This window comes from Herpailurus yagouaroundi, unplaced genomic scaffold, assembly GCF_014898765.1.
Source record: "Herpailurus yagouaroundi ecotype Mexico unplaced genomic scaffold, PumYag 221, whole genome shotgun sequence".
Lineage (NCBI taxonomy): Eukaryota > Metazoa > Chordata > Mammalia > Carnivora > Felidae > Herpailurus > Herpailurus yagouaroundi.
Window position 1 is genome coordinate 725,598 of NW_024412452.1, and position 25,782 is coordinate 751,379.

A 25,782-nucleotide genomic window follows, 5' to 3' on the forward strand; every position below is an offset into this window, starting at 1 on the left:
GGGGAAGGAATTCCAAGCAAAGGGAACAGTGTGAAGGCCTGGAGAGAGTGAGCACGTTGAAGAAACCAAGATGAAATAATTATGGTTGGAGCTGGGGGGGGGGGAACGGGGGGCAGGGGGGGAAGAGTCAAGTGGGGTGGTGTGGGTCCAGACAGGAAATGGAGTGGAGTGACAGAGAGTCTCATGCCTGTGGAAGTGAGGAGCCACTGAAAGGTTCGAAGAGGGCGTCCGGTGTGCTCTGGGATTGGCATTTTTTAACGGATGGAAGCTAGCAGCCAAATGGGACCCGGAGAACAGGGATCCTGTTGGTGTCCACGTTCCACATGACCAAGGGTAGCTCTCCAACCATCCTTCATTGGTGGAGGAATAAATTGACCGGTTCAGTACTTTTTCAGTTTGGGCCATTTCCTTTTAAGGTGGCCTGGAGTTGGCCACTTTACACCAGAGCTGAGCTGAAAGGTCCGGGTGAGCCTGAGATCTTGGGCCCCTCAGCTCATACGGTCTTGACCTGGGATGTCTGCATGGTGTTCACACCAGATGTGAGCTGGGGTAGGGGAGAGAGCCAGAGACCCAGGGAGGACGCCTCATGGCCTGGATGTGCCTCTATGTGTGGTCAGTGAGGAGGGGCCCTGCCTCAGATTGCCCAAAGGCTAATGATAAGCAAATCTGAGTTGGGCCTTCTTACACCTAGAGTTTTAATAATCTTTGAACCAAGAACCATGTAGCCAAGGGAGAGTTGTCTGTTGTGCTGGTCTTAGCACCTGTATTACTTGGTTTTGTTGTAGTGGTAGTATCGAGGGACAGAGACACAGGAAGCCTATTAACATACTAACATCCATTCTCGTCTTTAAAGAAGGGAGATGCAAAGAAGCTGTGTGGGCGTTTGGGGGCCCTGGAGTATCCAGTGGCTCCTGCTGTGCTCTGTGCTCTGAGCTTCTGTGTTTTTCTTTCCCTCCTAGTGCTGAGGTCCCACAGCTCCAGGTCCCTGTTCTGGATAGGCACATCTCTGCCGAGCTGCAGCTCCCTCGCCATGGGCATTCCCGCCACAGCCAGATGGTAGCCAGCAGTGCCTGTCTGTCTCTCTGGACTCCTGTGTTCTGGGTGCTGGTGCTGGCTTTCCAAACAGAGACACCCCTCCTGCAATGACGGGAGGAGCCAGGCCAGGCCCCTGACCCCTTGGACTTGAAGGATGGCTATTCCTGTACTCCCCACCCTATTCTGGCCTTGATAGGCCCAACCCAGGAAAAGAGAGAATAAAAGTTGATTCTTCTCTTTCCAAGGAACGACTCTGGGTTATCCAGCAGTGCTGGGGGTAGGTGTACAGTTTTATAACATAATGACTTGTATGAAAATAATTGTAAATGAATTATATGGAAATAATTAAATGTCTTTTCTTTGTAGATTTTTCCCCACAATGTGTATATGTTATGCAAACAACTCTTGCTCACACCCTCTGAATATTGTCACTGCTTTACCCCTGGGCCCTACTCATACTGGTCCTACCTGCCACTTTGGATCCTGACCTTTTTCTCCTTCCTGCTGCTCCTCTTCCTACTCCTGGTTATGGATTCAGGGGAGTCAGTAGGCCATAGGAGCTTTGTTCTGTTTCCTGCGCTCTGACAAGTGCTTTAATTATGTATGTGAGTGTCTCACCAACATGCTGAAGACTGGATGAATGGTAGGCTTTGTCAGAGGTGCTGTGTAAGAAAGTGGGTTTCAAATGCTCCCCCTTCCTGTCTTGTTATTTATTTATATGCTGATGCCTTTTATAAATAAAATCTTATGAGGGAGTCTCTATAAAATGAGTAAGAGTAGAATTGTCTCAGTTGAGTCTCAAATGGGAACTTTTAGCCCTACCTCCCACCCCACCTCCTGTTTGGTCACCACACCCACCCCGTGACAAGGTTTCCTTATGGGCCTTCGAGCAGCTCACAGAAACCCAGAGGGTCTGCCCAGGACTTGGAAGTAGATGTGTTTGTTTCTAATCTGGTTTACGGTAAGCTTGACTGCCTGGGCTTGCAGTTCTGTGGTCTTCCCTTCCTAGACTTTCTTGGGGGTGCATCTCAGTCATTTCCAGGGCCCAGAAGGTCTTCCGGGTCTACTTAAAGAGTGGTGCGATGGTACTCAGGATGCATGTCCTCCACCTTCGCTCCATTCTGTACTCTCTGTATTGCAGGGGGAGGAGGGCTAAACTCTCCCAGATTCCCTTGCTGCTATGACTGAGATTCTCCTAATGGCATAGACTTATGCGAGACTTGGAGGGTTCAAGGGGAACAGAAGACCTTTTTCTTCAGTAGTGGTGGCAGTTACGGGTAGGCTCCAGCAGACAGAAGTTTGTGCAGTGGCCAGGCCGTGCGTTTCCCTGTCCAGTCACCTGCTTCACGAGCGTGTTACATTTGTGAGGTTGGCTCAGTTTCCTACAGCTTTCTGACCTGGAATTACAGCTGCTGTGGTGCCGGATGTCAGCCTCTGACTTCTGCGGCTGCAGCCATTCCCGTGGCTTAGTAAGCACCTGTTCCTGCTTGGAATGCCAAGAGTCGTCTCGGTTCCTGCTCTGAGCTCTAAGTACAAGAATTGTTCGCTGCTACTCTGCGACTTCAGTCTGTTCTTAACTTCGATAGCTATGGGGAGGAAGGCAGAGGTAAAAGGGGAAGGTGGGATTACTGGGCCTGATTCAGTTCTTCCAAATTTCTGGAAGGGGGTGGTGTGTCTTTATCCAGAGGACCACATGCTAACTGGGTGGTTCCCGGTTTCGTGACTCATATTATGGCTGAGGACATAAACAGACCCTTGTTGGCACGGCTGACACAAGATGGTTTGCCACAGGTGACTGCTCCATCTCGGTACTGGCCCAACAACCTCTGCTTTTGAGGTGGCAGGGGCTCTGGTGCGCCTGGGTGGGACTTGGATGCTTTCTACACAGGTTCATCCTAAAGTGGAAGGGGGAATTCTGTCCTTGGGCAGGACCAATCTCCACTTCTGTGAAGCACAGCAAGCTCTTCTAAGGATGGTGGGATAGGCCCGTAGAGTGGGGGAGCTGGCACCATGGTGTCACGAGCTTGTTGTCCAGCTCACTTGCTCATCTGCCTCCCATATGTTGGGATCTGAGCCTTAATCTGGTCTAGAAATGGAAGCACCTGGGGCCGTGTGACTGAAATGTACACTGGGCCTTTTATGTCAGAGTGAAGAGGAAGGAAGCCCATCCGGGTAAGGAATTGGTGAGTTCTGACTCTGCCCAGGCACCCCCCTCCCTCCCCCCAAGTTACTGATGGGAAGCTGCCTGACTGTCACATGGAGGAGGGGGAGCAGGTTTAAGAGGTGAGTGCTGAACCCACTGCTTTCGCATCAGAGCTTGAATTACCAACTCAATGAGGCACTCAGACACTTTATTTTAGGTTAGAAGAGAAAAGCCACACTAACCATCCTTAAGTCAGACCAGAAGTATAGCTGTTTTGCTTGCATATGTTACACGGACCTTTGTCCCCATCAGGAAAGACTTTTGGCCTGGTTCTTTTTTAGCAGGAGGTGGCAACTTCTCACTCATTTAGTTGGCAGAGCAAAGCTGACCCCTTGGCAATCCAGTAATCTTTGGACCGCTTGGAGGGTAAGAGCACAGTTACCACAAAGTTGGTGGAATGACCTAGTAAAGGATACAAGGACAAAGGCTTGTTACTTAAAGAATAACCCCTTGGGGCGCCTGGGTGGCGCAGTCGGTTGAGCGTCCGACTTCAGCCAGGCCACGATCTTGCGGTCCGTGAGTTCGAGCCCCGCGTCAGGCTCTGGGCTGATGGCTCGGAGCCTGGAGCCTGTTTCCGATTCTGTGTCTCCCTCTCTCTCTGCCCCTCCCCCGTTCATGCTCTGTCTCTCTCTGTCCCCCAAAAATAAATAAATGTTGAAAAAAAAAAAAAATAACCCCTTGATGCAAAGAGCAGTGTACTGAGAGTCAAGACACCTGGGTTTCAGACCTGACTCAGCCTCTGTAGATAACGGGTAAATAGTCCTCTACATATTTCAGTTTTACGCTCTATAGAATGAAGATGTTAGAACAAATGATCCTTTAGGACCTGTCTAACTTTGACTTTGTATAACCTTGTAAAGTATGTTTCAAATTCTCCGCAGTCTGACTGATGGAACATTGGAATAGATTCAGCCCTGAGCTTTTAGTGGGACTCAGGATGCAGTTGGTAGGTTGGGCATCCATTCATTTGTCCATCTGTCTGTTCATCCGTCCATCCATCCACCCATCCATCCTCTGTTCTACCCTGCAGTTAGGCACCAGTACTCCTGAAATGACCAAGTGCAATAGCAGATATTTTGTCCTCAGCTCTGGGACATCTGAAATAAGAGGTCACTTTTGCACTTTTTTTACTGTGGGCCTGTATGAGGGGCCAGGATGAGTGTGAGAAGAAGAGGGTTCTGCCCTCAAGATGACACTGCATTCACAGCAAACACAGTCTGTGTAGAAGTTGGGGAAAGGTGGTGGTGTCCCCAGCAGAGAAAGCCTATATCTCCCCTTTCCTTACCTTTGTATGCCATGCCCTGCCACAGTGCCCTGGCAGGGACTTGAATGACATTTTCTAGTATAAATGGTATATAAATGGTATACACACACACACACACACACACACACACACACACACACACTGTATGTGTATTGCATTAGTTTGATTCAGGATTCAAGTAAGATCCGTGTCTTGCAATAGTGATGTGTCTCTTAAATCTCCTTCAGTTGGTAGGTTACCTCTCTGTTCCTTTTGCCACCCCCTTGTAATTGTTGAAATAACAAGGCTGTTTGTCCTATAAAGTTTCCCAGAGTCTGGACTTTGCTGACAGCATCCCTATGGTGATTTTAAATATGTTCCTCTGGGGCGCCTGGGTGGCTCAGTTGGTTAAGCGTCCGACTTCAGCTCAGGTCATGATCTTGCGGTCCGTGAGTTCGAGCCCCGCGTCGGGCTCTGGGCTGATGGCTCAGAGCCTGGAGCCTGTTTCCGATTCTGTGTCTCCCTCTCTCTCTGCCCCTCCCCCGTTCATGCTCTGTCTCTCTCTGTCTCAAAAATAAACGTTAAAAAAATATTTAAAAAATAAATATGTTCCTCTATTCATGTAAAGGGGGTGGTTAGATCTAGAGACATGATCATATTCAGGTTTGAGTGTTTTGGGCAAGAATACTTGAAGAGGTGGTGTGTACTTACATCAGGAAGTACCTTATGTCTGATTGTCTTTCTTGGCATGTTAGCAGATGTTGATAATTATTACGTAGAGCTATGATTTCATTAGGGTTAGTAATAATTTTAAAGTTTGGTGATGAGGGGTGCCGGGGTGGCTTAGTTGGTCAAACATCTGACTGTTGGTTTCAGCTCAGGTCATGACCCCAGTGTTGTGGGATTGAGCCCCATGTTGGGCTCTGTGCTGAGCATGGAGTCTGCTTAAGATTCTCTCTCTTTCTCCCCCTCTGTCCCCGTGCCCCTCTGCCCAAGTCTCGTATGTGCACATGTTCTCTGTCTCTCTCAAATATAAAGTAAGAAAGAAAGAAAAAAAAAAGAAAGAAGGAAAGAAAGAAAAAGAAAAAGAAAGTTTAGTGATGATTAAGTATAAAGAATCCACCTGTGATTTACTTTTCTCTGTAGTATGAGATAAGGTCTAAGTTTGGTTGTCAGCACCATTTGTGGAATAATTTGTCTCTCACCAATTTTAAATGATGCTGCTACTCTCAACAATAGCTAAATTATGGAAAGAGCCTAAATGTCCATCAACTGACGAATGGATAAAGAAATTGTGGTTTATATACACAATGGAGTACTACATGGCAATGAGAAAGAATGAAATATGGCCTTTTGTAGCAACGTGGATAGAACTGGAGAGTGTGAGGCTAAGTGAAAAAAGCCATACAGAGAAAGACAGATACCATATGTTTTCACTCTTATGTGGATCCTGAGAAACTTACCAGAAGACCATGGGGGAGGGGAAGGAAAAAAAAAAAAGAGGTTAGAGAGGGAGGGAGCCAAAACATAAGAGACTCCTAAAAACTGAGAACAAACTGAGGGTTTATGGGGGATGGGAGGGAGGGGTGGGTGGGTGATGGGTATTGAGGAGGGCACCTTTTGGGATGAGCACTGGGTGTTGTATGGAAACCAATTTGACAATAAATTTCATAATAAAAAAATGATGCTGCTATTATTATATGCTGAGTTCCCACATATACACAGTGTGTTTCTGGGCTCTCTCTCCAGTGCATTTGAGCTATCTGTTGAGTCTTGTGTCAGTACAACATCATTTTAATTACTACCTTTTCTTGGTTCCTCTTGCCAAAAGGATAATTTCTGTTGGAATTTTAGCTAGCAATAAGACAAGTGACTTTTAAAAAATGGGAAAAAGAACAGACAGTTCATCAAAGAAGATATAAATAAGTACCAGAAAAGATGGCTAATGTCATTAGTCATTAGAGAACTGCAAAGTAAAAACACAAGAAGATACCACATATTCTATCATCTAGATAGCTAGCCGGCTGTCATCTAAAATCAAAAAGGACTGATCATCCTAAGTGGTAGGAAGTGGAAGAACTGGAGCCCTTATGCACTGCAGGTAGGAATGTTAAAAGGTATGGCCTCTTTTAAAACAGTTTGGCTCTTTCTTAAAAAGTTAAACATGTACTTACCACATGTTTAGTCTTTCCACTCCTAGATATTTATCCAAGATAAATAAAAACTTATGTCCACATAAAAACTTGTTCATGCCATTAATTTTAAAAATACCTTTTAAAAAGTTTTTAGATTTGTCATGGGAGTGGGAGATCGAGACATGATAAGTGTCTATTGTAGTTCTATTCTGTACGTTACTCTTTGAGAATATACTTTAATTGAAGATTTTATTAGAAAAATATTTATCAGTATCTGTATTCTCCATTCAAATGAGAAAATTTAATTCTTTCTACCCTGTCCCCTCTCCTGTATTTCTCTCATCTGGAAATTTAGTTTCAAGTTATTATTGAAATCATTTTTATGGTCAAAGTATTACAGATTTAAGTGTGTGTGTGTGTGTGTTTTAGAGGGCCAGTGGTGATTAATTTAGAGTCATTGTATGTCCAAAGAGATCTTTATTACACCTTTCCTTTAATAATTTGGTTGCTTTGCAGTTCTGGTGCAAAGTTATTTTCCCACAGCCTTTGCAGGTGTTTGTCTATTGTCTTTTTATGTGCACTGTGTGGATAAAGAGAGAGATGTCTGATGTCAATCTGAGTCTCATTCTTGGGAATTTTAGTCCCAGTGTATTAATATATTTTAAATCTTTGCTTTGAGGATTTTCTTTATCACTGATAGTGTTAAGAATCACTTTGATATATCTTTGCAAATTTAATTATTTGTTGTATGCTTTAAAAAAAAATCATACCTGCCACTTTGTGAGATCTTGTGATCTGAGGACTCAAGTGTTTGTTCAGTTCTGGGAATTATCAGCCATTATTTTTTCAAATATTATCCCTCTTCCATTCTCTTTCTCCTTCCAGATTGCCTACTAGATAAATATTGGAAAATTTGGCTCCTTTCACAATGTCACTTTATTTTTTTATTTTTTATTTTATTTTTAATTTTTTTCACAGTGTCATTTTTTTAAAAAACTGACTCCTCAGCTCATTCTCTGCTCACTCTTTAGCTGTGTGCATTCAGCTTACCTGTTGATATGGCTTTCTTTCTACCTGGTTCCTTTTGTCAGGGCTGCATCTTAGTTTCAGACCCACTCAGATTTCCCTTTTGCAACACGGCATTCTGTCTTGGGTTTATTTTTATTTAATGCTATTTTATTTAATGCCATTTTTTAAAATGTTTATTTATTTTTGAGAGAGAGAGAGAGAGAGAGAGGGAGAGAGAGAGAGAATGAGTGGGGAAGGGGCAGAGAGAGAGGGAGACAGAATCCTAAGCAGGCCCCAGGCTCTGAGCTGTCAGCATAGAGCCTAATGTAGGACTTGGACTCATGAACTGCGAGATCATGACCTGAGCCAGAGTCGGACGTTTAACCAGGCGCCCTGGGTTTATTTTTAAATCTGTTTTCTATGATGAGTCTCAGTGACTTTGGTGAGAGACTCCTGTCTACTTAGTCCATCATTTTGAAATTAGAAGTCACTGTTCAATAAGCTCTGTTGTCTATTTATTAGGTTAATAGAAAGAAAGCATTTGTTTTATAATGTCAGCCCATACTTAGTGGTAAAAGAAGGAAAACATAAAATCCATAAATTAGTATATTATAAGTGGCCTCATTTTAAGTCTTGCTAATTGGCTTAAGATCTCCCCTCGCACATTATGGCTTTGTGTTTGGACTTTGTAAGTTTGCATTTTGTCATCATTTTTTTTTTTTTTTTTTTACCAATCTTAGCACATCCTTACCTGTGGTTGAGAGTGTTCCTGCCCGGGCCCCCGTTTTATAAAGTGGGGAATGGTAAAGTGTTGGGCTTGGCACGTAATTTTGTTGAGGTTCAAAATGCACCACAGGCAGCATTGGATTCATCTGTCCTGGCAGTGCATCTTCTATCACCATCTCTGTATTGTCCCATCGAGAAGCATCCATAAACATTCCATGAACAAGAACACCATCTTCGGGAGAGGGCAACTGGAAGATAACCAGAAGTTTAAAGGTGAGAAGACGAGAAGGGGATTAGCTGTTGTGGGCCATTTCCCGAGTCCCACATCCTCACCAGTTAATTCTAAGAACCACTCTAGAGATTGCTGTTATTACACTTTATTTTTATTTTTTATTTAAAAAAAATTTCTTTAATATTTGTTCATTTTTGAGAGACAGAGCATGAGTGGGGGAGGGGCAGAGAGAGAGGGAGACAAGGAACCCGAAGCAGGCTCCAGGCTCCGAGCTGTCAGCATAGAGCCCAACGTAGGGCGCAAACTCACGAACCATGAGATCATGACCTGCGCTGAAGTCGGGCGCTTAACCAACTGAGCCATCCAGGCGCCCCGCTGTTATTACATTTTAGAGAGGAGAAAACCAAGACTCAGAAAGGTAAAATAACTTGCTTCTGTTTGACACCAAATCTCAAACTTTCCACACTCTACCAGGATCTTTAATAGGGGATACCACTTATGGGCTTCAGACTGTCTGATACGGTGCTCCTTTGCATGGGAAGCAGATAGGATAGGAGGGCTGTGATTATCATGTTCTTTTTAGCAAGGTCTTTCAAGGACCTGGGTGCCTCCTAAAGATAGATTATATATCCGTCTTGATACCTGCAGAGTATGGACTGTTGCAGACTATGGAAAGTTCCCTTTTTGTTTTTAGAAATTATGCTAGATTCTTGTTTCTATTAAAGGGGGAGAGAGAGAGACAGAGAAAAACCTTGCCCTTGGTGTCCTGTGATTGGAGGCCACCACTGGTATACAAGTTCTGCCAATTGTGGGCTTCTGTGTCATCCTTCCTCAAACAGTGAATTTGGCCACTTGTGGAGCTGATTATCTTTTGGAGAATTGGAGCCGCTCACCTGCAGGCAGATGGCCAGGCGGTATGGACACAGGCAGTATATTTTTATAGTGAATAAAAGGACAGTAAGCTCTTTTTGGCTGGTCTTTACTTTCTGGTGTCCCGAACTTTGTCTCTCGGCTACGAAGGGTGGGGCAGGCCTTCCTGTTTTGGGGGCTGCTATGCACACTTGTGTAGGTCTGCCTTAGTGGAGGCTGGAAACCATCCTGCTACCCCCTTGCCAAGCCATGTGTGGGAGCCATCTGGGCATCCACCCAGAGGGAGTGTCTTTTCCTAAGCTGTGCAAAGGTGGCAAATGGGCTAACAGTGGCCCTGCTTGTGTGTAAAAGAACTAAAGCTGTCTAAGCACAGTCTCTCGCAGACATTTGCTGGGAGTACCAGGAGTTGGGCCAACTGTACAATCTGATGTCTCCATAGAAGGCAGACATTCTAAGTCATCGTCAGGGCTCAGTGCACAAGACCCAAGTGGACATGTGGTATGGATTGGGGCAAGGTGGAGGGACAGAGGCCCTGGTGGTCAGTGTAAACTTCTGTCTGTCAGAGTTAGCCTTTTGTGGCAGATAAAAATGCACCAGGTACGGAGCAGGGCTAGCATCCTGAAAGGCTTTGGGGAGGGCTTTTATGTGGGGGGTGTTCTGCCTTCCTATAACCTCAATTATTCCAGATAAGGATCTGGGATACCCTCCCGGATAAGAAAGGTCTCAAAATAATGAGGAGTGCAACTCTAAATTTATTTTCTCTTTACTTTAAAAATTTTGTGGGGTGCCTGGGTGGCCCAGTCAGTTAAGTGACTGACTCTTGATTTTGGCTCAGGTCATGATCTCATGGTGAGATAGAGCCCTACATTGGGCTCTGTGATGACAGCACGGAGCCTGGTTGGGATTCTCTCTCTGCCCCTCCCCTGCTTGTTCTCTCTCTCTCTCAAAATAAATAAACTTAAAAAAAAAAAAAGTATTTTTTAAAAAATATTAAAAAATTTTTTTTCAATGTTTATTTATTTTTGAGAGAGAGAGAGAAAGAGACTGAGTGCAAGCAGGGGAGGGACAGAGAGAGGGAGACACAGAATCCGAAGCAGGCTCCAGGCTCCGAGCTGTCAGCACAGAGCCCAACGTAGGGCTTGAACTCACAAACTGTGAGATCATGACCTGAGCCGAAGTCAGCCCCTTAGCCAACTGAACCACCCAGATGTTCCCCCCAAAGTATTTTGATGCTAAAACAAATTTCCTTAAAAATGTAAACTTTTTTTAATTGTTATTTTAAGGTACAGGCAAATAAGAGGCATGGGATATTATAGTATTTCATAAAGTAAGCCATGAATATGGGATCAATTTGGTCTTTGTAAGTTTTTGCTAGTGAGAGCAAAGAGTTGGTCAATCAGATCTGAGTGGAGTGGATACTGATAGAAACATGCAGGAGCAATTTCTACTAACTAATGCCAGGATATTTTAAGGAAAGTTTAGTAAAGCCATTCACCACAACTACACTGATTGGGGAGTGAACACTACCCTGGGAAAAATGATCTGGAGCAGATCTTTGATTTTGTGGCACATATAGAAAGTTATGTTTCTAAGGCCCCCTGGTGTGGATGGGCGCTTTGAGGCAGGGCTGCATTCCCCCATTGCATCTCAGCACATCGGAGTTGGGTGGCTCGGATGGGCGGCAGGGGTTCTCATCTCTGGTGGTGCACTGGAGTCACCCGGGGGAGCTTTGGAAAATAATGGTGCCTAATGATATTGGGGTGATTCTGAGGTAAGCGGGATGTAGTCTGGGCATTGGGATTTTTTTTTTTTTTTTAATTTTATTTTAGAGAGGAGGGGGGAGGGAGAGAGGGAGAGAGAGTGAGAGTATCCCAAGCAGTCTCCATGCCCAGCTTGGGAACTCAGTGCGGAGCTCAATGCAGAGCTCAATTCCATGACCCTGGGATCATGATCTGAGCCCAAATCAAGAGTCAGATGCTCAACTGACTGAGCCACCCAGGCGCCCCATTGGGTATTGGGATTTTTAAAAAGCTCCACGGGTGATTAACCTGCAGTTAAGGTTGAGAATCACTGATATTCTAGAGCAGTGGTTCTCAAAATTTAGTGGGCTAAGAGCCCCATGTAGGACTTGTTACAGTACAGATTTCTGGGTCTCAGCCCAGAGTTTCTGATTCAGTAGATCTGGAATGGGTCCTTGGAATTTGCATTTCTAGTAAGTTCCCAGGTGATGCCAATGCTCCTGGTATTGGAACCACATTTTGAGAACTTCTGCTCTAGAAGGAGGAAACTATGTAAGCAAAGAGTTTAAACTGCTTCCTTAGTGCATTCCTATTAGTTACGCCATGTATTTATGGTTATATAATGTATGGAGTTGGTATATCAATTCCACTAGGAGGCAATTGAGTGAACGGCAAATACATTCAGCCTATAATAATAGTTATTTATTGTGGCAGCACTATGTGCTAGTTCATTTACACTGCATTACAGCTCTGAGGTTGGTGGCATTGGCCCCATTTTACAGATGAGAACACTGAGATGCAGACATGTTAGTCATCATTCTAGCATACACAGCTGCAAAGGGGAAAGTCAGAATTTAAACTCAGCCCTGCCTGATTCTGAAACCTTGTTTTTAACATCTTGCTAAAGCCCTTATTTAACCTCATTCTCCATAAGAAAGAGAGAGTTGCTGTAGGTATCTAAAGAAATAAACAGTGTTGCTTTAAAAAATATCTCTACAAACTGGACTAATTTAGGCACTTCCAATCGAGTCACTGCAGACCTGGGGAGCTTGTCTCAGGGGTATGAGTCTCGTCCTGCCTCTCGCGCTGCTGCAGGTGGGAGGCAGTAGGGGAGTGGGGCGGGGGAGGTTGGCTGAGATATCAAATGTGAGTGGGACAGAGCTGCTCTGCTGTAACTAGTCAGGGAGCGGTACCTCCAAGTCCATGGGCAGTTCTTGTCCAAACTGCACTGTCTTGGCAGCTTCTATAACTGCAGCTTGATCCCGATAGATAGGAATCATGTTGTACTTGAAACTCAGCTCGTCTATAGGCAAATTGTGTTTCCGAGCATGATTTTGAAGAGTTCCTATAAAAATGAAAACCAGAAAGCTGGGTCCTCCAAACGACATTGCCGCTTCTCAAACATGGCCTCTGTTTGCCTCAACCAGGCTGCTCTAGCATTTGAGAGCTTCCTCCCCCTCAAGAGCTTCCTCCCCCTCGAGAAGTCCCAGCCATTAACACCTTATTCTGAATTAGCTCATTAGACAGGAAGCCTGTGGTGATGCTGGGAGGGGTGGAGCCATGGCACAGCTGGGAAGAGAGGGAAGAAGGTCATGGCTCTAGTGCACTGCTCTGCCAGTGAGTGAGAGACAAGCCAGTGCCGGAGATTGGAGGGATTCAGAAGACAGATTAGGCCTGGGTCCTCTAGCTGGAGTCGAGGGCCGATGGAAGGTTGACAGGAATGTTCTTTTTTTTTTTTTTTTTTAATATGAAATTTATTGTCAAATTGGTTTCCATACAACACCCAGTGGTCATCCCAACAGGTGACCTCCTCAATGCCCATCACCCACCCCTCATCAACCCTCAGTTTATTCTCAGTTTTTAAGAGTCTCTTACGGTTTGGCTCCCTCCCCCATGGTCTTCTGTTAAGTTTCTCAGGATCCACATATGAGTGAAGGAATGTTCTTTAGAAAGAAGGAAGCTGCTCTGAGGTGGGGCTGGGGCAGGTGGAGAGCAGGTGGTGCCGTCTAGCATGGGTCACGTGGGGAACTGGGGCGTGCTGTGGGCATTCATGTCGTATCGAGTGCTCAAACTTGCACAGCCCAAGAGGGGCAGGGGTTAGGTTGTTGGGGGGCATCTGCTATTCCTGCCATCCTTTTCCCCAGCAAGTGAGAAGGAGCAGGACCTTATTGAACTGCCCTATAATCAGTAATCCATAGTTAGGTCATTAGCAGCCCTGCCTTTCCCCCAGTTCCTAGAAACCCAGCATGATCTTTCGTGGGATTTTTCTTGGGAAAGCACTGGTTGTTACCTGTTAGAAATCCTTGAGGAAAGAAGAAACCGGAGATCCAGAAGGACTTAGGCTGCCCTCTTTTGAGCCACAACTAAAGGAGAAACATTACACCGTTATGTATTGTTTTTCTGAAGTGGAGCTTGTCATTTAAGTCAAAATCATATTTTGGAGGGCCTCTCAGGAGACAGAATCTTAACCAGCCTGAGTTAGTCATCAGCCCCATTCTCCCTACCTGTCTGTCCCCCTCCTCACCCAATAGCCTGACCGTAAATCCAGAACCTGGTTATTATAGGGGGTGTGGAAGAGAGGAGACTGCAGCAAGGTCACACCTAGGAGTTTGGACCCATGTCAGATTGGTTCTGTGCCTCACAGTGGGATCCCATGAATGAGATCTGAAACTCCAAGGTTGGCCTGGAATTAAAGTGGGATACAGGGATAAAGGCCAAGGGCAAAGTACCTTATCATGAACATGACTTTCAAATTGATGCCATTCTGGAAGTTTCTATTTCTTTGGGCTCAGATGATCCCTCAACAGTTGTTAATATTTCAGTTAGCTAGGGCTTCCTAAGGACCTTAAGGCCTACAGTGTTCATCAAACCCAAAGAACTGAATTTTCTTACATCCACAAATGCAGTCCTCAGGATCAGGTCTTTGACCCACGATCCTAGTGGCTTCAGGGATGGGTAGGCTGTGGTGGACCATAGAGAGGGAACTTGGTTGTTGAGGAAACTGTTGTACACCTTCTCCATTTCCTCAGACATCACCACAAGGCCAGCAATAGCTTTGTTGAGTGTCTCCAGAGAAGTCTGAAAGAACAATAATGAGTAGGTGCCTTTCACAGATGTAATTATCAAGTGAGAGTGCCACTCATTTGTGTCAGCAGTACTGCCTTGGGCTGAAGGGCCCCCTTGCTCCATCCTCTCTGCACACTGTCTGTTGGGCCAGACTCTTCAATCTTTCACCCATTTTTACAACACGTGACCATAGGGGTGTAAGACTTGGGGGTGGGGGACGGTTCAGACTGTTAATGGCAGAATCCAATGAAGTAGAAAGAGGGAAGGAAGAGAAATATCCCTTGAAGCCTAGAGAAGTGGCTTCAAGAAATACCAACGAGCAGCTCTCCTCCAGGCTGAAGGAAAAATGGGCCTGATAGTTATCTGGGAACCATGGGGTTGGTAGTGGGAACTGCTTCTTACCACTGGCGATTTCTGCCCAGGGGCTTCCCATGGCCTCTGAAGTTACAGCAGAGAGGGGAGATTCTTAGGGGAGACCAATCTTTCAGCTGGTACCAGAGTCCCCTTGTTCTAGAAACACTTCCTTAAGACATGACCCTTACCCTCCCCTCCCCACAACAAAAGACAGAGGCAGGCAGTAGTTCCGGGAGATGCTGGGCTGGCAGCAGCCCTGGGAAGTACAGGGTAGTATTTGTTACTTGGCTAAAGACGAAGGTGGGGCATATAGATTGGTATGGCCTGCACGGTTCTGGTTTTGTGTAAACCACTGCAGTATACTGGGAAAATACTATAGAAGGATGTTAGAGGCCAAATTTATGTTGATTCAAAACCAAAATAAGGTCCAGGACCATATGCACATAGTTCTAGAGATAGGCGGTATGTGGATAAACAAGGTTAGTCAGCCTTCCATTCCTTCATGGAGTTATTCCCCACCTCCCCGTCTCTGTTCATGAGAGGCAATGAGTGGTAGGAGGAGTTGTTATTCAATTGCCCTTAGTTAGGGTCTGAGGAACCATTTGCAGCCTTGTAGAGCAAGGAGGCCCTCAGCCAGGGCCGAAACAGCACTCCACCTTAGAAACCGAAAATGGAAACCGGTGGCAGAAGACTCACAGAGAAGACTTACAGAAGGTTCCAGAGAGGGAGGGATTAGGCTGCTAGGGTCTTCTAGGACTGGGCAGAGGTCAGGACTGGGGGTGGGGGGGGGGCCCAGGCCACCACCCCTCCCTCAGATAGAAGTGCTCGGCTGGGATTCCTGATTGCTTTGCAGGCTGCTCCTTCCAGGATTCCTCCTTTTTCTCCTTCCTGTAGGTGGATTCCTTCATTACTGGTACACAGTAATGTTTGACCAGAAGTTGTGACCACAAGGAGACCTCAGAGCCACACTCTTTCACTCGCACATTCAAAGATTCATGAAGATTTAGTATGTGTCAGGGACTAGGGGATCAAAGATGACTAATTTAACTAGTTTTCTTCTCTTTAAGAAGTTCATTGTCCTACGGGGGAGCCATCCCCATGGAGGGGTAATTACAAGGTAATTTGGTGAGGACAGCGATAGACACAGACACCCGAAATGATGGAGCCCTGAGGAGGGTTCCTAAGTTATCTGATGGGGGAGGGACGGGCTGGTGTGTCAGGAAGACTTTTTGGAGGAAGTGACATTAGGATTTGTCTTCAAGTGGGTGCAAAGTCATGACGTGGAAAAGGCAAGACATGAGCAAGGTTCGTGTCTGTCCTCTGAACAACAGTACTTCTTTAGTTTTAGCTGGGTACATAAGGGATTTAGCAATCCTATATAGAGACTGTATTTCCCAGCCACCCTTGCACCTGGGGTATGGCCACGTGACCACATTTTGGCTAAAGGGGTGCAAGAAAAAATGATGTCACAGTTCTGGGTCACAGTTTTATGAGGAACCTGCTTTCTGTCAGCCCTCTCTTTCTCCTGTCCCCTGTCCCACTGGCTGGAAAAAGAGGACAATAGGAGCAGCCACCTTGGGCCCAGAGGTACAAGCTCCCTGTCGAGGCTGAAAGAGCCAGCCCTCCAGCTGGGATCCCTGGATGAGCTCACAAAGCAAGATTAAATACCTGCCCTATAGGGCTTCTTCAGGGCTGTTAGCAGAGAGGGAAGTGAACTTTTATCTTGCTTTGGCCATTGCATTTGGATATCTTCATCCTAGCAGCTTCATCTCTGTCCTGGCTCATTCTGTATAGGAGGTGCTGACCCCTTACCTGGCTACCTGGCCTGCTGACACTGGTATAGAGCTGACTAGATAGCATAGTCCCCAGGTGGGGACTCCGCATATTCAGCTGACCCAGTGACCCCTAGCCCACAACCTAACTATTGCTAGCCAATGAGCAACACTGGGAGACTGCTTTTCTAATAAGGAGACAATCTTTGGCTTTAATAAAAGATTTGCCCCAGTTGTCCCTCCCGATCTTCTCACTGAGCCTTGACTTTGTGCTAGGTATTTGGTCCTTACTTGGCAGCAAAACTTTTCTGGTTAATGCTCAATATTTGGTCTCTAATGGGTTGTGTGTTTTCCTTATCAAAGTAATGCACAGAGAAACCAGGGAGGCCTTCAGACGGCATTATAAAGGCAAGGTTATCCAGAGTATTCCTGAGCAGAAGGCAAAGGCCCAAATAGTTGTTCTCAAATTTTAGTTGCAGTGAGTCATCTGGGGGGGTTTACTTAAAATTCATAACCCCAGGAACTTCTCAAGGAATTCAAACTCAGGAGGTCTGGAGTGGGATCGGGGGATCTACATTTTGAACACGCAGCACAGCCGATTCTATTTCAGGCATTTTGTGGCCCACACTTGCAGAAACTCTGTTTTCAGAGTCTTCATAAAGACTGTTACTACCTGCAAACTAGACATTAGGAACAAGCACTGAATCTCTCTGAGATCCAGTGAGATCTTTTCAGAGATCCAGAGAGATTCAGTGCTTAGGTCCTTGATCAAAGGTCTAGAGTCAGTGCTAATCCTAAGGGCATGAGTTAGGATCATGAGACTGGGGATCTATAGTGTCACATACTGATGAAGGCATTATTAGAGAAAGGGAACAGACTCGTTAGAGGAGGGTACGTACGTTCAATTTTAGATAAGTTGTGTTTGAAAAGTTATTAGCATATTGAAACAGAAATGTTGAACGGGAACGGAAAACTCTTATTATGATAATTTCTCTACAAAGCTTTGGTACCCAACAGCAATGCTGGCAGGAGCACTCATACATGTATTAACTTCAATAGCTGGTTAAAGCGGTCCACTTCTTGTCCGAGAACGGTAGTCAAAGAGTTAAGGCGTCCTTGGGAATCCTTGGCGAAAAGGCTCTCAGATGCACTCTCCATTTCTAGTGTTTCTGAAACACACACATGCTGATTCCTCAGATCCATTATCATTGATTTCTGTCCTTGTAACATTGCTATTGTAACACACTTATCTTAACTTTTAAAAAGCCAACTTCTGGGGTGCCTGGGTGGACAAGCGGCTGCCTGGTGGGCGAGGGCCATCTCTGAGACCAGAGGTGCAGGGACCCTGAGTTTTCTTTGCCATGCAGGTATGTAAGCCCCCCTCTTCTCTGCACACCGCATTGCATCTCAGAGAGATGGGGGTTGGAGGGGAAGAACGAAGGATGAGGCAGACTAGCATTTATCTTGTTACTGAGCATTACTCAAAGGGACTGACTCAGTTATTAGGCCCGTGGTTCAAGCTGGATTAAAAATTTTGCTCTTCCTTTTCCCTATAATCTAGCAAATGGAGGCTCATATAAGCTATAAAAAAATGAAGGACCAGCATTTCCCCTGCATATCTGAGTAGTGTTAGTGAGTGGCTCTGAAGTATATGTACCAAATTCCTTCTGAATTTGCACTTCCACTGCTATAGAAAAATCACAGCACTGTGGGTTGGTCCAGTCTTGGGTCATCCCATGTCCCAGTCTCCTATTCCAAACTCTCAGTTCTCTTATTGAACCAGTCATATCCCTGTCCTCTCAGCCTCAGCAGATGCATTGCTTACTTCAGTGAAAGTGTAAGTTTTATTAATCTTGGAGAGAAAAATCTCCTAGGTGTCAGGGCACTCTATGAACCAAGTACACCGTCTTCCAGCCATCTGTCTCTGCATCCGTTTTCCAGCCGGTCCTCTATCTTACATTTGTTAAAAATTGCTTCCTAATATAACTGACTCAGTTTTCCTCAACATTAACAGAACTCTCTACTCAGGAGGTATTCTTTTGAGGGCCTGTTTTAGGAGGAGATAACTGGCTTCTGAGGTTGCACTGGCTTTTTTCTTCGGGGGGCGGGGGGGAGGTCTTCAGAGAATTTGCAAGAATCAGTCTCTGGAACTGTGATGTTATAAAAATATATATTTTTGTCTTTGCCCCTGGTTCTTCCTGGCCGGAGTCTCCAAACCCTTGTAATTTCCTAAGTAATAAGAGTAATAGGAACATCATTTTTTATAATATTTATTTGGCTTTGACCCCAGCTCCTGGAAGAGCTCCTGAGTGTTAAGAATGAAAGGAGCATCTTTCATTATTCATAACATAAACCTGACTCTATGTTAATGAGGTGACTTTGGAAAACCCTGAAGGGTGGGGGCTCCTTGTCAGGGGAACCAACCATGTGATTAGAAGGTTGGAACTTTCAGCTTTTCCCTCTGACTTCTTGGGAGGGGAGAGGGGCTGGAGGTTGAGTTCATCACTAACAGCTAATGATGTAATCAATCATGCCTAGTAATGAAGCCTCCATAAAAACCCTAACTGAAGGGGTTTAGAGAGCTTTTGTATGCCAGGAGGGTGGCATACCCTGAATCCATGGGGACAGAAGCTCCTGCACTTGGGACTCTTCTAGACCTAGCCTTAATGTACCTCTTCATGTGGTTGTTTATCTGTACCCTTTATTATATCCTTTATAACAAGCTGGTAAATGTGTTTCCCTGAGCCTTTCTAGCAAATTGTAAACCCAAGAAGGGGTTTGTGTGAACACCTGATTTATAGTCAGTTGATCAGAAGTATAGGTCACAACTTGGGACTTGAGACTGGCAACTGAAGCAGAGGGTGGTCTTGTGGGATTAAGCCCTTAACCTGTGGGGTCTGTGCTAACTCTGGTTAGTTAGTGTCATAACTGGATTGTTGGATACCCTGTTGGTGTCCAGAGAGTTGGACTGTTGCTTATGTAAGGGAAGAGCCCACACACTTGGTGTCAAAAGTGTTGTGAGTAGGAAGAAACACAGTTTACTTTTATAGTAGACTTAAGAAGTGTATATCTACAGTCACTGTAAGAAAAGTGTGAGAGCACATCTCTGTGATCTTTCAGGAAGATAACTTTACTCACCAGAAAACAAGATGATATTAATTTAGCCATTTCTCTTGAATGGAGAAAAAAATGAGAGATTCTAGAGCAAGGCTGTCGAATGGAACATTTTACAATTTGGAAATATTTTTTATCTGCGTTGTCCAATATAGTAGCACTCAAAATGTGGCTAGTGCAACAGAGGAAATTAATTTTAAATTTTACTTATTTAAGTAGCCACACGTGGCTAGTGGCTACTGTCTTGGGAAGCACAGGTCTAGAGACATGAGGAGGTTCAGGAAGGAGTCTAGGTAAAGTTACACAGGGCTAGAAACCAACTTGCTCCTCATGCTTCTGGAAGTTGAGTTGTTGAGGTGCTCAAAGTTTCCACTCTATAAATGGAGAGCTCCATGTCAGAAGCGCTCTCTACATAAAGAAAAGTCTTTGTAATAAAGCAGGTTTGGACACCTGCTCATCACTCAGCTTTCTGAGTTTATTCCTAAAAGTCCTATGATATACAGAAGCCAGGGAGTATTTGTTACCTGGAACTCTGATCTGGACTGAAGCAACAAGTTCTCGGACAATTTCATCATTGCTTTTTCCCTCTCCACCAGAAGATGACCTTGGCTGAACCTCAAGTATGGTGTTGATTAAAGTGTTGGTCTCTTTGTACTGTAATGGAGGAGAGAGAGCAGTGAAGACTGGAATTCTCAAAAAATAATGTGCAGCACAGTTTACTTAACATAAATATAATGGCAACTGAAAAAAAAAGGAAAATTTTATGTTGAAGATAGAATTGGTAAAATGTACTCATTCGAAATGCACAGTACAGATGACCCTTGAACGATGTGCGGGTCAGGGGCATTGTCCCTCCTGGCCACTTAGTTGAAAATCCACATATAACTTGATTCTTCAAAAACATAACTAATAATAGCCTACAGTTAACTGGAAGCCTTACCAATAACATAAACAGTTAACATATTTTGTATGTTATATGTATTATGTACTGTATTCTTAAAGTAAACTAAAGAGAGGAAAATGTTATTAAGAAAATCACGAGAGAAAATGTTTATAGTACTGTACTGTATTGAAAAAAATCTGTGTATAAATGGACCATGCAGTTTATGTTTAAGGGTCAATTGTACATAGTGGTCAGTGTACATTTAAACATTTTTGGTTGAAAAAGAATCTGAATGTTTTTCATGCCACCTACCTGTATACTTAAAATGGTTAAAATGGTGAATTTTATGTTATATACATTTAACTCCAATAAAAAATGAATAAAATTTTTTAGCTAAAAATGAAGAAGAAATAATGAGGATGCTGTTTTGGAACATACTTTTATTTAAATAACATTTTTTTCAATTAGGAAAAGTATGGGGTGCCTGGGTGGCTCAGTCAAGTGACCTACTCCTGATTTCAGCTCAGGTCATGATCTCATGGTTCATGAGATGGGGCTCTGTGTTAGGCTCTGCACTCTCTCTCCTCTCTCTCTGCCCCTCACCCCACATGTGCCCTCTCTCCTCTCAAAATAAATAAACATTAAAAAAGGCATTATGGTTTATTACTGAAGATTTAGAAAATACAGAAAAGTATAAAGAAAAAATATTCATGATCCTCCTGCTTTCCGGAGATATTTATAATTTTAGTTTCCCCCACTTGGATATTTTCTCTGTATATGTGCTTGTAGTTTAAAAAATTGAGGGGCGCCTGGGTGGCGCAGTTGGTTAAGCGTCCGACTTCAGCCAGGTCACGATCTCGCGGTTTGTGAGTTCGAGCCCTGCGTCAGGCTCTGGGCTGATGGCTCAGAGCCTGGAGCCTGTTTCGGATTCTGTGCCTCCCTCTCTCTCTGCCCCTCCCCCGTTCATGCTCTGTCTCTCTCTGTCCCAAAAATAAATAAACGTTGAAAAAAAAAATTTTAAAAATTGAGCCCATACATGGATATTACTAGAGTGTATTATGCTAAGCAAAATAAGTCAATCAGAGAAGGAGAAATATCATATGATTTCACTCATATGTGAAACTTAAGATACAAACAGATGAACATAAGGGAAGGGAAGGAAAACTAAGATAAAAACAGAGAGGGAAATAAACCATGGGAGACTCTTAAATACAGCGAATAAACTGAAGGTTGCTGGAGGGTATTGGGTGGGGAGATGGGCTAATGGATGATGGGGGGGGCGGCGTGCCTGGATGGCTCAGTAGGTTGAGTGTCCAACTTCGGCTCAGGTCATGGCTCAGGTCATGATCTCCCGGCTCATGGTCATGATCTCCCAGCCCCCTGCGTCGGGCTCTGTGCTGACACCTCAGAGCCTGAAGCCTGCTTAGGATTCTCCCTCTCTCTCTGACCCTCCCCCACTTGCACTCTGTTTCTTCTTATCTGTCAAAAATGAATAAACATTAAAAAAAAAAATTTAAAAAAAGGAGGACACTTGTTTGGATGAGCACTGGGTGTTACATTTATTTAAGTGATGAATCACTAAATTCTACTCCTGAAACCAATACTACACTATGTGTTAACTAACTTGAATCTAAATAAAAAAAGAAGAAAAAAATTGAGCCTATACAATTTATGTAGATCCATTCTTTTTCAATTTCATGAACATTTTTTCATGTCACTGAAAAATCTTCATGAATCATGCTTTAAGTGACTGTGTGACTGGTATGAAATGTGCCATAATAATTACTATCGTTGTTTATCTACTTTTTTTTGACATTTCTAGTTTTTAGATTTTATAAAACGCTGAGTAGAATATCTGTACATGAATTTCACCTACTATATTTGAAATTATTTAAATGATATATTTCCAAAAGAATATATATATATTTAAAAAAAATTTTTTTTTCAATGTTTATTTATTTTTGGGACAGAGAGAGACAGAGCATGAACGGGGGAGGGGCAGAGAGAGAGGGAGACACAGAATCGGAAACAGGCTCCAGGCTCTGAGTCATCAGCCCAGAGCCTGACGCGGGGCTCGAACTCACGGACCGTGAGATCGTGACCTGGCTGAAGTCGGAGGCTTAACCGACTGCGCCACCCAGGCGCCCCCAAAAGAATATGTTTTTAAAAATTATTTATTTATTTTTGAGAGAAAGAGAGGCAGAGAGAGAATCGCAAGCAGGTTCCACACTGCCAGAGTGGAGCCCAATGCAGGGCTTGAACTCAAGAACTGGGAGATCATGACCTGAGCTAAAACCAAGAGTTGGAGGCCTCACCAACTGAGCCATCCAGGTGCTCCTTCCAAAAGAATATTTTTAAACTGAGTATTACTAGATTGGTTTCTAAACATTGTATCAATTTATACTGCCAAGAATAGTGTATCAGAGGACCTATCTATCTTTGCAAGAACTAATATCATTGCTTAAAAAGTCTTCAAATTTGGGGCGCCTGGGTGGAGCAGTCGGTTAGGCGTCCGACTTCAGCCAGGTCACGATCTCGCGGTCCGTGAGTTCGAGCCCCGCATCAGGCTCTGGGCTGATGGCTCAGAGCCTGGAGCCTGTTTCCGATTCTGTGTCTCTCTCTCTCTCTGCCCCTCCCCCGTTCATGCTCTGTCTCTCTCTGTCCTAAAAATAAATAAACGTTGGAAAAAAAAAAAATTTATAAAAAAAAAAAAAGTCTTCAAATTTAATAGGCAAAAAGTTTCTCATTGTTTTGCTTTTCTTGGAGGGTTATCAGAGTTGAGCATTTAAAAAATATATTCATTGGTCATCTGTATTACATCTTTATAAATTATTTTTGTATTTTTCACACTTTTGATTTTTAGTGTTTTTATGACTGATTTATCAGACATAATTCTATGATAAAATTAACATTTCCCCCCAATTCCTTTGTGTTAAAATACAGGTAATATAAAAATATCATCTTAGCTATCTTTAAGTATACAGTTCAGTGGTAAATACATTAATAATGTTGTGCAGCCATCACCACCATACATCTACATAATTCTTTTCATCTTATAAAATTGAAACCCCTTATCCATTAGACAATAACTCCTCATTCCTCCCTTTCCCTAGCCCCTGGCAACCACCTTTCTACTTTCTGTCTCTGTGATTTTGACTATTCTAAATACTTCGCATAAATAGAATTATACAGTATTTGTCTATATATCACTGGCTTATTTCACTTAGTATCATGTCCTCAAAGTCTATCCATGTTGTAGCATACTGCAGAGTCTCCTTCCTTTTTAAGGCTAAATAATGCTCCACTGTATGTATATACCATTTTTTGCTTATCATCTGTCGATGGATACTTGGGCTGCATCCAAGTTTTAGCTACTGTGAATAATGCTTCTACGAACATGATGTACAAATATTCAGTCCTTTTGGGTATATACCTAGAAGTGGAATTGCTGGATCATATATTAATTCTATTTTTAATTTTTTGAGGAATCACTACACTACTGTTTTCCACAATGGCTCTACCATTTTACATTCCCACCAACAGTACACAAGGGCCACAATTTTTCCACATCCTTTCCAATACTTGTTTTCTGTTATTTTGATGGCAGCCATACTAATGGGTATGATGTTTTATTTCATTGTAGTTTTGATTCGTGTTTAACTATGATTGGTGATCTCGAGCATCTTCTCATGCGCTTATTGGCTATTTGTATATCTTCTTTGGAGAAATGTCTACTAAATTCTTTGCCCATTTTTGAATCAGGTTGTTTGTTTTTTGTTGTTGCTGTTGAGTTTTAAGGAATTCTTTAAATATTCTAGATATTAACCCCTTATCAGGTATATGATTTGCAAATATTTTCTCCTATTCTGTGGGTTGCCTTTTTGTGCTTTTTTTTTTTTTGTGTGATAGTGTCTTTTGACTCATAAAATTTTAAATTTTCATGAAATCCAATTTGTCTGTTCTTTCTTTTGTTACCTGTGCCTTTGGTGTCATATTTAAGACATCATTGCCAAATTCAAGGTCTTGAAGCTTCTGTCCTTTGTTTTCTTCTAAAGTTTTATTGTTTTAGGTCTTACACTTAGGTCTTTTATCCCTTGAGTTAATTTTTATATATGGTATTCGATAAGGGTCCAACTTCATTCTTTTGCATGTGGATATCCTAATTCCCCAGCACCATTTGTTGAAAAGACTGTGCTTTCCCCATTGAATAGTCTTGGCACCCTTGTCAAAAATTATTTGATCACAAATGTGAAGGTTTATTTCTGGACTCTTTATTCCATTCTATTGGTCTCTATGTCTGTCTTTATGCCAGTACTACACTGTTTTGGTTGCTAGAAGTTATACTGACTTCTGCCTTTATCCCATTGTGGTTGGAGAACATACTTTGTATGATATATGCCTTCTAAAACCTATTGATACTCACCTTGTGTTCTAACATATGGTCTTTCCGTGTGGACAGTTAACTTTTCAGGTTTCTTTTTTGTTGTTTTAAAAATGCTTGCTTTGTCATTACTCTGAATTTTCTTATATTTTTGAGACAGTCATATCTATTGGCTTTTTCTAATGTTTGTTTGTAATGTTGCTATGCTTTTTAGTGTATAGAAATTCCTATTCCAAGGTTAGTTAAATGTACAATTTTCCTAGATTTTTCTTCTATTCAGAAACATGGTATCTTTCTCATGTATATTTGTTGGAACCTTTCTATGGCTCTCACACAGGTCTTGTGAGGGCAGTTCTTTTAGTTCTTCATGTTTAGATGCCTGTGTACAAGCACATATCCAGAATGTGTGGAGGGGTGTTCCATGGGATTGCCTAAAGTCTTCCCAATCTATCCCTCCCCAATCTCTAGTCCTTGGCTTTGAAACCTCCGTCATAACACTCATCATCCACTTACCTGAAAGAGAGGCCTCAGGACCTGGGATTTTAGATCATGAGTGTTAAAATTATATGCTACATGACAGACATTCTTTCAAATATGACTTTTGACATAGACATATTCATTGGGTCCTAAGCACATATGAAGTTATTTACTTAATGCTATAGTTAAATAGTTTGGTTTCCTTGCTCAGTGCTAATCATTAATATGGCTTTTCTATTTTATTTCTTGACTTCTTGGTTGGCTAGAAAAGTCCTTAAGTATTTAGTATAGCCAGTCTGGCATCCTTCATATATATATGTTGGCCTGTTCTTGGATTCTGGCTTTTTCTTTCATACAGCTTAGGTCTTCCACCATATCTCAGATGCCAAAACACATTGTTTATTTACATATTTTTTTGTTTTTACAGCAGATGATTTGCAGAGGGCAAGTCTGTATCTTTTGGATGGTGTTTTCTATCCTCTATCCTTCAGTATGTTTTTTTCCTCCACATATTTACTCAACCTTTGTTGGTTTTTAACGTTCA

The 25,782-nt window shown here is 43.2% G+C and overlaps 2 protein-coding genes across 7 annotated transcripts in view; one reads left to right on the top strand and one right to left on the bottom strand.

The window, feature by feature from the left end:
• The window catches only part of TRABD2A (TraB domain containing 2A), an 82,459-nt gene extending 80,654 nt beyond the window's left edge, over nucleotides 1–1,805 (top strand). For all 6 annotated transcript variants that reach the window (XM_040458362.1, XM_040458363.1, XM_040458365.1 and 3 more), the window contains one exon: nucleotides 960–1,805. In XM_040458362.1, the coding sequence (XP_040314296.1) occupies nucleotides 960–1,146 (187 nt within the window). In that variant the 3' untranslated portion in view covers nucleotides 1,147–1,805. The remainder of the gene's footprint in view (nucleotides 1–959) is intronic.
• Nucleotides 1,806–3,365: 1,560 nt separating this feature from the next.
• DNAH6 (dynein axonemal heavy chain 6) overlaps nucleotides 3,366–25,782 on the bottom strand; it is a 224,725-nt gene continuing 202,308 nt past the window's right edge. Inside the window, exons 71-77 of the mRNA XM_040458369.1 lie at nucleotides 20,022–20,151; nucleotides 17,425–17,552; nucleotides 14,084–14,269; nucleotides 13,482–13,554; nucleotides 12,385–12,536; nucleotides 8,376–8,598; nucleotides 3,366–3,640 (exon numbers count right to left, since the gene is read on the bottom strand). Of these exons, the coding sequence (XP_040314303.1) occupies nucleotides 3,537–3,640; nucleotides 8,376–8,598; nucleotides 12,385–12,536; nucleotides 13,482–13,554; nucleotides 14,084–14,269; nucleotides 17,425–17,552; nucleotides 20,022–20,151 (996 nt within the window). The 3' untranslated portion in view covers nucleotides 3,366–3,536. The remainder of the gene's footprint in view (nucleotides 3,641–8,375; nucleotides 8,599–12,384; nucleotides 12,537–13,481; nucleotides 13,555–14,083; nucleotides 14,270–17,424; nucleotides 17,553–20,021; nucleotides 20,152–25,782) is intronic.